At 32.9% G+C, this 12,293-nt stretch overlaps 1 protein-coding gene across 1 annotated transcript; it reads right to left on the bottom strand.

Annotated features, from left to right (window-relative positions):
* Positions 1 to 1,544: 1,544 nt before the first annotated feature.
* Positions 1,545 to 10,783, bottom strand: LOC134700190 (LITAF domain-containing protein-like). Its single transcript, XM_063561554.1, has 3 exons — positions 10,679 to 10,783; positions 5,026 to 5,236; positions 1,545 to 2,589 (listed from the first exon to the last, which is right to left on the bottom strand). Exons 1-3 carry the CDS (start codon positions 10,689 to 10,691, stop codon positions 2,484 to 2,486), a joined length of 330 nt encoding a protein of 109 aa, XP_063417624.1. The 5' UTR covers positions 10,692 to 10,783; the 3' UTR covers positions 1,545 to 2,483.
* Between the last annotated feature and the right edge of the window lie 1,510 nt (positions 10,784 to 12,293).

Here is a 12,293-nt window from a genome sequence, read left to right as displayed (position 1 = left end):
GGACCTTGAATCATTATAGCTGAATCCATCAGGCAAAGTTGACCGTAGATGAGATGTTAGTATGTTGGACAGGGCAGGTGTTAAATGCGTTAGATTTACCTTACTCATTCTTTCTAATGTGGCTGAGTATGTATACATCCCACACAGCCAAGCGAACGAAACAGGAAGAACATGATCGTAGTTGTATACCTCAGACGACAAAACGAGTTCAAATGTGTGGAAACAGCCTCTAATCATGAGAAATCATGAGAAACGACGACTTCTGAATACCATATCGAATTATGTATATTTCTATTTGTTTTCCTGTGGATTGTTGTTACGATGTCACAGGAAGCATTGTGCTGTCATGAAATTGAGACTACTAAAATACCAATAAAGAGACAATAAACCGACCAAAGATCAAATGAAATACCTAGGCCACCAAATGTTCCTCATTTCAGGCGAGAAAATCCCTAACCCGGAGGCGTGCTTTAGCTGACCCCTAAAAAATAATTCTTATTTATAGTTTAGGAAAATAGACATACTGATTCTGCGCACTTGACGTCACAAATGAATCTCATGTTAGAGAACGACCATTTAACTTGATGGAGGGGTATGGATTTTTCCTTAAAAAAATATTCTAAATCCTTGAACAAAATATTGTAGTCATGCAGATGACAAAAAAAACATAATAAATCAAGTTTTTCCCCATATATTATATAGTTTTTTAAGTTTTGAAGAAGAAAATCATTTGATATATAGCATTGAAAAACAAAAACAGAAATGTTAGATGCTTTTTTACGTAGACAAAAAAATAATACTCCATGCACCCACCCCTGAAGTTAAATGTTTGCTTCCTTAGGACTAGAAAAATAGTTTTGGATAAAGTTAAAACATTTCCTATCATGATTTTCTTGATAGAGGGTTGCTACTCACAAGGCAGCTATTAAACCAAGAGTTCCAAATGGTGAAGTTGAAATCATCCTTTCGTAAATTTTACGAATGCCATCACCGTTAAATAACCGTTATGAAATAACCGTTTCGCAAATGATATCGGATATGTTCCTTACGTCGTAAGTGCAATCCCCTTCCCTTTCATGAACGTTACCTACCGAATTAGACTATTAACCGGATTTGTTATCACATAAGCAATACGACGGGTGTCACATGTGGAGCAGGATTTGCTTACCCTTCCGGAGCACCTGAGATCACCCCTAGCTTTTGGTGAGGTTCGTGTTGTTTATTCTTTAGTTTTCTATGTTGTGTCATGTGTACTATTGTTTGTCTGTTTGTCTTTTTCATTTTTAGCCATGGCGTTGTCAGTTTGTTTTAGATTTATGAGTGTGCCTGTCCCTTTGGTATCTTTCGTCCCTCTTTAAAAAGTAACAGGATGTACAGTTATATACGAGCACACATTTCAAAGAATATATGTGTTCGTGTTTTCCACCATCTGAAGTTGTCTCATTGAAAATCTGGATATTACTGAATAAATCTATAAGGATACCGGATAATCATAAAAACAATTTAATAACCAAAATGTATGTTAAAAATAAAATACAATGAATTTGAACATAAGTATGCAATTATACTCTATAATATCGTATTTCAACAAATTAAAAACATACTGATACACATTTCAGTTTGTTGATGTTGGTATACTACACTATTGTACACGACATGATATATAATTCTTTATATTAAAACTACAAAATATGAAAAATATACATTGTATATGACCGATTTATAAAGTAGTTGGGTCATAATAAACTGCACATTTGTGTAAAGGGACATTAATCAAGTTGTTAAAATGTACGGCATAAAAAGTATAAATAATTAGTACAGCAATGCAGGCATATCACATAGTACAATTACTATCAATTTATTCCCTATGGCTTACATTGAAGACATGCAAAAACTTAATTTATGGGAAAAGGAGAGTAGTGTTATTTTCAACACAAATAATATAGTCTAAATCATTTTTTTACTTAATATAGGATTTCGTTATACTTTTCTATAAATGAACTTTATCTAGTACTTATCTAGTGACGTTAAGGAATTTGTGTCATATGTTCTGATTCATTGTTTTTTTTCCTTCAATACAGGGTTAAATAATTTGCCCCCGATGATAGCACCCATTTTTCTTTTCATACAAGACTTTTAATAGCTCATTAAATGTCCTTTAACAAAATTTTAAGCAGATTATGCATATTTTGTTCCTTAACTAAATGGAATGCTCATCCGACTTTATAGTATAAATTTTAAATTCTAGATGATTTTTTAAATTTCACCTTAGTACATCATTAAGTATGAAGAAAAACTATATAACAGATCCTAACAGAGGATTCGATCGCTGTACATAAGTTTAAGTATCAACTGTTAGGATTAACATGCAGTTAGTTATCACATTCGGCTAAACTTTCCAACAACAGGTCTACAATGTGGGCAAATGTTATCGCATTCGCCTAAACTTCCCCGCAACATGTCTACAGTTATGGCACGTGTTATCACATTCGGCTAAACTTCCCCACAACATGTCTACAGTTAGGACACGTGTGTGTTACGTCTTTACAAGAATCAATACAGAGCGGAATAATACAGCATAACCAGAACCTGAAACGATATCATCACAGACATGTGTTAGCAAGTTCTAATACTCTACTAATTAACGAGGTCAAATACAAGTGTTAACATTAACAAGATCAGATATTCACACTGACTAACAAGGTCAAATACGTACCGATTATCAGGTTATCTGCATGTTGATATCGTAAAATATCAGCTGCGAGACATAATATGAAGCTTTTTGTCGAGTGAGCGTAGCGAACGAGATCAAAAAGCCTTCATATTTTGTCAAGCAGTTGATATTTTACATTATCAATATGCAGATAATCTAATAATCGATTTATCGGGCTATATTTGCGTGTTTCAGAAGTGTTTTCTTTGTTTCACCAGCACACAAAAGATGACTTGATAAGTTCGGGTCAAAGTTATTAACGTCGGTTCAAACATTATGACGTCGCTGATATGTCCGGGTCAAAGTTATTAAGGCCGGGTCTACGTATTTGACGTCACAAAGACATGGTACGGAATAATATTAAGAGCTGAACAGAGTGATATAGACAGTGGGACGACCGATAAGGTTAAATACTCCAACTAACAAGGTCAAATACATGGTCAAATATTCACATAAACTAACAAGGTCAAATATAGTCACATAAACAAGGTCAGAAGTCATATTAACAATATCATCAAGGATTAGTATTTTTTTACTAGTGAGCTTATTCTATGATACTTGTAATTGAATGACAGTTAGTGACATGGCTCCTTACTTCTTTGTTACGTTTATAGTACTTGTTTTCAATAAGTAACCGGTGTTCCCATGGGAACAAACTGTGCCCCTCTTCTTGCCGACTAGACTGACTTCACACATGAACTACTTACGACGAAAGAAAAGAAGTGAGCAGTAAATATCCATTGAATTTACTTTCCACTATATATAGATGATGTTTTCTACTAAATAATTTAAAACAAATGGTGACTATGTTTAACACATCTATCCCATCAGATACTGTTAAGTCTGCCTCATATCTTGACTCACATCTAGAAATTGACAATGAGGGTCGGTTGAGAATACAATTTTACTAAAATAGAGATGATTTCCAATTCTTAATTCTGGACTTTCCATTTTTAGTTCCAAATAGTGAAGTTGAAATCATCCCTTCGTCAGTTTTATGGACACAATCACGAGTTGGTTAACTGTTATTGAATATCTGTTTCACAGATGATAGCGGATATGTTCATTTTGTCGTAACCACAATCACATCGTTTTGTTCTCCATTACTCAGACTTACTAATATACTTGGGTATTTACTAACATGAGCGACACAACGGGTGCCACATGTGGAGTATGATCTGCTTACCTTACCAGAGCATCGAACTCTCCCCCAAACAATTTTTGTGGGTTTGTGTTGCTCAGTCAGTAGTTTTCTATGTTCCGTTTTGTCTACTATTGTTTATATGTTGCATGGTCTTTTTCTTTTCTATAACGATAACTTTGTCCGTTTGTTATTAACGTTCACGTTTGAATACCCCTCTGGTATCTTTCGCCTCTCTTTTACTGGTTTTCATATCATAACTTTTACCATGGAACAAGCACAAATGCCACATAGTCATAAATGAAAAATCACTATTATTTCCACTGAACTTAATTAATAATAATCACATTGTCTTATTACCATCAATTTTTTTAATATACTTTTTCTTCACTCATTTTAGTTGAACTCAAACCTTCTTGCTATTTCCAAGTCCAGCGGGACTTTTTTCATCGGTGTTATTTATAAAATTGATTTTATTATTGATTAATTTAAATATAACTTAATATATTATAATTCGTATGCAGTTTTGAACACTTGCGGTTCAACATCCAGAGGGAGTTGTATCTATTTATTAAAGTTATAATCACATAAATAATTTATAGAAATGAAATGTCAATATCAAAGAAACTGCTTTTGAGCGGCATTTTATTATTTTTATAGACTGTGTAGTCAGATTAAAGAGCTTTTAAAATTCACATCATGGATAACGTAATGATTTTGAAATACTCTTGAATTAAATAATCATACATAATTACCAGAAAATTCCAATGCAATTTTGATCACTTATACGGTCAAAAATCTTGTCGATACTGATAGTTAATGAACAAGTTATTTAATTCAATGATATGATATTCAAGAAAGAAATCAATGCGATGTTTTTATTTTTGCGAAAATTGCGCTGACAAATTTTAACTCGCGCATTCAATTTGATGGAATTATTTCACAGACATGTACTTGTCTCTGTCAAAAATCGTATATAATTATATACTTTAATATGGTGACACGTGTTATACAATGTATTAAGGTATATGGGTTTTTTCCCCACAAAAATGCCCTTGCAAAATTTGTATTTTACCTTTCCTCAAATCGCAATAATCAAATCGGATCTGTGTCCAATATTCAACAATCGCAAAAATAAAAGCGCGCAATAATTTCTGAATTTACAGCATACCCAGTGAAAAACAAAACTAAACAAATAATCCACGCCAGCATCCCAGGTTCACAAGAAGTTGAAGTCATCACATCTGCTTTACATGCCGGACACTGTATCCTTACCGGAGAGTCGCCGTACTGTGGGGACACCAATACCGTCGGTTGTGCTACAACTATCGTCTGTTGTGTCTGGCCTTGTGGGTAGCTTGGTGGACCATAAGGAGGCGGGGCTACAACATATAAATATGTCTTTGATTTATATGACAACCATTTATTAAATTTGGGAAAAAGACAAGCACCAAAAACATATATGTAATATTATTTTTTCTGTTCATTTGTGTGTTGAATAACCTATAAAGCTCGATTCATACAAAATGCTTAGGGAGACAATTTCAAAAATATTTAAATTGCGTGTATTTAAATCAAATTTCACAATAGAAAAAAAAAATTAGATATCATTGAGATGGGAGCCATCTCTGTGGGCCCCGCTGTCAATAACGTGGGGTAAATAAGTTGTATGGATAATCTGATATGAAGCATTATTTGAAGTTATTAAATAGTCTCATGTGTGATTTTAATCTAAGATTTTAAGTTAAAACTGATAAATATTCTCATCTTACTTTCATAGTATAATAGTGATATGACTGCATGATGTGAACTCATTGTTGACTACTCTAAGGTGACTTTTTGATATATGGATTGATGTTTGAACAATATGTTTAAAGGTGCTGCCCAATTGATATTTGTCACATATTTTTAGAATTATGCCTTAAATATATTATGACCCACCAAGTATAAAGTATGAAATATTAACGGTTCTCGAGAGGTAGAGCGGACACAATTTGTTAAGAACAACGAACGGATGGACAGACCGACAGACTGGCCTTTCACCTAGGAAGCATACATTATGACACATTCTCTGGTGTTGGTTAATATATATGTTAAGTTGAAAATGTCAGGTATAAAGTATGAAATAATAACAGCTGTCCTCTCAAAATATAGTGTGGATCAAATGTGTTAGCGATGGACAGACAAACAGACAGACATACCTTTGACCTAGGAAGTGGTACATACATCATGACACACCCTCTGGTGTTGGTTAAAATGGGTGTCAAGTATAATATTTGAAATCATAACGGTTCTCAAGTTATAGAGCGGACACAATCTTCACCACAGGACACAGGATTGTCAACTGAAACCAAAGTTTTTTTGACGTTGATCTTTGACCTAGGAAGTTGTACATACATCATGACATGCCCTCTGGTGGTGGTTAAAATGGATGTCAAGTATAAACTTTGAAATCATAACGGTAATCTAGATATGGAGCGGATACGATCTTCACCACAGGACACGGGGTTGTCAACTCGAAACCAAATTTTTTTACCTTGACCTTTCACCTAGGAAGTTGTACATACATCATGACACGCCCATCTGGTGGTTGTTAAAATGGATGTCAAGTATAAACTTTAAAATCATAATGGTTATCTAGATATGGAGCTGACACAATCTTCACCACAGGACACGGGGTTGTCAACTGAAACCAAAGTTTTTGACCTTGACCTTTGACCTAGGAAGTTGTACATACAACATGACACACCCTCTGGTGTTGGTTAATAATCATGTTGAGTATTAAGTATGAAATCATGATGGTTCTCTAGATATGGAGCGGACACGAAAGTGTTACGGACTGACAGACGGACGGACGGACAGACTGATCACTAAAGGGCGACCCGCCTAAAGGCGGGGCCCTAATTATGTCTTATATAAAAATAAGACGTAGTATGATTGTCAATAAGCCATCTATACACAAGAGACCAAATGATACAGAAATAAACACCTATGTGTCAACGTACGGTTTTAAGCAATGAGTAAAACCCATACCGCATAGTAAGATATAAAAGGCCTCGAAATGACAAAAGTAAAATAATTCAATCGAAAATCTAAAGGCCTGATTTATGTACAAAATAAAGAACGATAAACAAATATGCTACACAGCAACCAACGAAATCCTTTGAATAACATGATCCTCATTAGGAACAGGCACATTCAGAGTAAAACATGTTAGCGAGCGCTCATATCCCTTCCTTTAAATTGGGACGGTATGATTGGACTTGCATCCTTTAGTTAGAGTCATAATTAAATACTTACACAATTTATAAAACTGTGATGTGTTATTAGAATACTTAATTTTACATGCCAAAGCAACTGCCTTTGGAAACAAATAAAAAATTGCCACAATTCTCGACATGTTGCGAATTACTGAGAAATATGTGTCCATCCACACCGATTTTTAAAAAAATCAAAGAAAGCATCAACCACAGACGAATTCCTTGACTTGGAACAGAATTTAATAAGCGCAGACAATATCTGTAGCTTTGCATCCTTTTTTTCACTTTTGTTTTCTCCATTTTGCCTCGCTGAATATCATTGAACAAGCATAATACATTTATAAATTTTGTAGTTTAGGTCTATTGCTGTGTTATAATAGCTCACCATTACACTGACAGCCCAGCATGTTGACCGATTTTTTAAAACTTTTTCTATATCATAGTTTAATTTTAGTGTGAAGTCTTCCAGTGCATGTGTTGTAAACTTAAAATTCAAACTTTTATTGAAACTGCATAATATTCTTTCATATATCATTGACACCAATCAATAAAAATATAGTTGCAGTTATTGAGTACATAGCACACAGATTAAAATATTAACGGCTATGAAAATGATGTAAATTTAAATTGAAAGAATTTTTTTGGTATATATCTTAATAAATATGCATGTGATACCAATATTTTTTATTTAATCACGAGGTGCATAGTCACAATCATATGACGAAGCATCGATGTATATTTTGAGAGGGTCCCGCTTTAAGATCAAGTTCAGTTTGAATTTAAATACTTTAATATAATTAAACATGTTAAAGTACTTTTGACAGTTTTTATGGATGCCTTATTTATGGTATACAATTTTAAATATGTATAACACAAAATTCGCTGAAACTTTTAAAATATCAGAAAGGGTATACTAGAAAACATGTTTTTTTCAAAAATGGCGATAATGCAAAAACAAACATTTCTTAATCGGTTCTTACTAAAATATTGAGTAAAAAGACTTATTATATGGTTGCAACGAGGCACTTCGTGATTAAAAAAAAAATATATTTTATATCAGGCATACTGTGATTTATTGAAAAAAAATGTAAATGTCTTTTAATTAATGGACCGATTGGTGTTAATATTGAATTCCAGTGGCAAATTATAAATTATAAAAAAATATAAATGCATAGTCAGGTCGAGACCATTCTCAGAGGACGTCTTTTGGAATTTGGAATTTGATGCGACTGCCGTGTAAGTGATGATTTCGCTAGCTATAAAACCAGGTTTAATCCACCATTTTCTACATAAGAAAATGCATGTACCTACCCAGGAATATGACAGTTGTTATCCATTCGTTTGATGTATTGAAGCTTTCGATTTTGACATTTAATTAGGGACTTTTCGTTTTGAATTTTCATCGGAGTTCAGCCTATTTTTAAGACTCTGCTTTTTGATTGATGGGGTCATTGGGTGATGATCTAAGAAATGAATATGACGATTTGATTACAACTGAAAATATTTAATTTTACCCAATTGCAGTAATGAATCATTGTGTCATAAATTTTTTTAAATACAATTGTTTTTAAATGAAGCCTCTCTGTTTTGGAATTCTTTTCATAAATTTACATTGAGGAATCCGATTTATTAGGAAACACTCGCATGTAAATGTGTTACATGAGGTTAAACATATAATTCATTTACATGCGTAACAGACAAAACAAATTAAAGTCAATACATGTCGCCCTTGACATCAAACAGTGTGAATAATTATGCAAATGCTGAGAGTTGAAGATAATTTTTTTCATGACTTTTGCATAATTTTTTTTCCAAATTACCATTTCTATTTCTTCTACTATTATGGTTTTGGATTTTGTGGTTTTTTTCATTGGATTTTGTTATTTTACTTAGGCGAAGATGGCAATCCATCGGAAAGTAATATTATATTTTGTCAGAAATTAACCTTTGAAGACTCGCGGCGTTATGCCTTTATTAAACTACATGTAGCTTTTTGGATACAAGTGAAAGAAGCTATACATTATATACATGTAGGTGTAAGACCACCATTTAAAATCCCTATCTGTTCAACCATATTTTGCAATTTTCACAGCTTTAATTTGATATAAAGTTTTGATTCTTAGAAACCAGGTATATCCTGAATTATACATGTATCACCTTTCTAAATGCCAATTTTCAACTTACCTTTAAAGTCTTATAAGAAAAAAGAGACGCCTCGAACTGAGGTACTACCAAAATAAATCCTGATTTTCTGGAAATGTTAAATCAGTATACAATGGAGCGCATTAATCCTGATTTTTTTTAATGCAAACTCATAGACAAGTCAATTTTGGTTAGAAATTTTCCCTAAAAGTTTCATTTCTACAAATAGGTCGGTTACTTTAAGTAAACAAAGAAATCATAAGCACTTTTTTGTTTCAGAGTAGGGCTACTTTTACTTTTTAAATTTGAGGGAGTAGTATAAAGAAATATCAGGGTTCACCGAAACTACAAACATAGTCATACATGTAACTTTATCATATGTGATAATTTGAAATTATATGTAATTTTATTCCATTATAACAGGAACATTGTATCATGAACTCAGAGACAGTGGTAAATGGTTTTTTTGCCTCTTTAACCGAGATTACCTAAAAGTAAATATAGGAACTACGGATAGTAAAAGTATGTGTTTTTTTCCCTCTTTCTCTAATTTTTTAACACATCCAGGAACGTTGGTGATTTATCCTTGCACAATGGGGTTTTAAACACAATTTTTCGAAAGTAAAGAAAGGTCCACAAAGAGCTATGTTACAAGAGGGATCATAGATAGTCCCTAGGAACAAGATTACTCTTTAGAATTTAGTAAGTTTACAGTTCTGTGTATATAGTTCTTTAATGTGTAAGTTGTGTCTTTGCCTGCACATGCAGATTTGAAGAGTAGAACCCTTTCCAATCGAATTGAACATTTGATTTGATGTTGTCATTGTTTTTTCCCCATATGACATCTTTAGTCCCGCCACATACTTAAGTGCATGTCGTTGTCCGTGAAATATGTTTTTGGTTAAGTTTGAAATAGGCCGTTTGCTTTCATTTATAAAATTGTTTCAGATTTTGAAAAACGACATATTTCAGTTGTCTGTACAACTTACAGTTTCTACTGAAATAAATAGTGTTAATTGTCAAAAACTTTTACGTGCATGTCTTCTGGATAAGATTGTAAAAACTTATGTCGTTTATCATCAGGTAATTACTATGAATTATTTTATACTTACTATAAAGGAGAGACTAGAATTATTAAAAAAAAAAACGCTTGAAAAGTGAAAACAAAACTTAAGAAAAGTTAAGGGGAAAGACGAAAAAACGAAGGAAAAAAAAGATGAAAAAACGTATATCAGTTAAGCTTATTGTCATATTTCCTTCTATTTAGAAAAATAAATATACAGTTTTATAACATTTAAGTGATTTTTATTGACGAAGTACCTCTCGTCTATTTTATTCCTTTTATTTCTTTATATTCTATAAATGTATATATTACATAAAACAAATTATGACAACTGATCTTAAGTAGAAGAAACGTCTTACCTTGCGCTTCCATTTTGTTGAAGGAAATACTACGTTAAATGCGGATGCGTATTAATTAGTCAGGTAAACGTGTACTAAGATGAGCACTGGCACGTTTTAACAAAGTCCAGGGGAAGTTACAAAATACAGAAGTATTTGTAAAGTTATATTGTTGATTTACAACCAGAGAGTTAAAGGAACCGTTAAAGAAACATTCAAATTATAAATGTGAAGACGCGCGCAATAAGGAAGCAGGATGAGATATCCCTTTGTGAATAAAGAGGAAAAATAACCGATAAAAGGGTACGCGTAAAATTCATTGAAAATGAAACATTTCTATAGACTTCTTCCGGTCTTTTTTTGCAAATTGTATTCATTGATTCACCAGAGGCATATTTAAGGGAGAGACTGCCTGCCCTTTTAGTTGGAAACATTTGGTTGATTATATAGGGAATCACTGAGGCCTGATTAAATAAACTATGTACTTTAAGCGCCGACAGTTATACGTTTCATTGTCATAGTTTGTGCATGTTTATGCAAATTTGATTATCAAATCAGTCTAACAAAAATATTCTTCATGTCGTTGGTTGTGTTATCAGAATTTGACTCTCTTGCTAGGTGCGTATCAAGTGTCTTTAGAAGGCGTAGACTAGCTGTTCCAAATAGCCAAAATAAAACCGCCAAGACGAAATTATTTGAAACGATTTTAATCAACATTATGCAATAATTTCTCAAAAAACAAAATTGGGTGGCATACATCTATACACATCTTAATCAGACACTGATCTTCATTGTGATGCACAGCTGACCAACTTTTCTTTCTCCGTTTTAAAATGGCCAATTTTGATTTTAAATATACTGAAGTCAGGTTCTGCTTAACAACAATTGTTAATAAAAGGATTGGGAGAATTCCAATTTTACGCATGTTGACGTCTGTAAAAAGTGAAGAAAAATATTCTTCATATGTTTCCGTGATTATTATAAAAAATACTACATTAGCTATTATGATATATTATTATCCTTTGAAATTAAGACAATAGTATACTGGTCGAGGAACACTTCCGTGGTTTTTATAACAGGTAAAATATTTGTATTGCATTGTCAACGTTCCTCCTACCAGATTTTTGAAGTTCCTCTGGAAATTTTATTATAAACTATGCTGTAATATTTAATCCCTGTAATAACAATTATTTTATATACCCTCTTTTATAGTTCATCAAGAAAAAGTACTTGATAAAAAAAATTCTAGTGGAAATAATATATTGCAGAAATTTCATTCGTTTTATTTTAGAACTTATGTTATAACTTCTAGTTCATGACAACACCATAGTGGTTATTTCATTGTATTGGGAGTGTTTTTATGTACCCGAGTTCACATCGCACTTTATATTCTTTTGAAATAATACATATGTGCTTCGGTACCATAATAGAATTCGCCCCCCCCCCCTCCGGGCCCCCTGGCCTATTTGTTGTGAATTGTATAACAGAACTGTCCATAACGGTTCCCGCTTCTGTCAGAAAAGTGTCCAGAAAACTGTACAGTTCTTCAAACTATCCACAACTTATGCAGAGAACTAATCACCGATTCAAAATGCAATGTAGTTGCATAATATGGGGACGAAGTCCCCAATAACAG

The sequence above is a fragment of the Mytilus trossulus genome, unplaced genomic scaffold (assembly GCF_036588685.1).
Source record: "Mytilus trossulus isolate FHL-02 unplaced genomic scaffold, PNRI_Mtr1.1.1.hap1 h1tg000128l__unscaffolded, whole genome shotgun sequence".
NCBI lineage: Eukaryota > Metazoa > Mollusca > Bivalvia > Mytilida > Mytilidae > Mytilus > Mytilus trossulus.
This window is presented reverse-complemented; position numbering and strand designations above follow the sequence as displayed.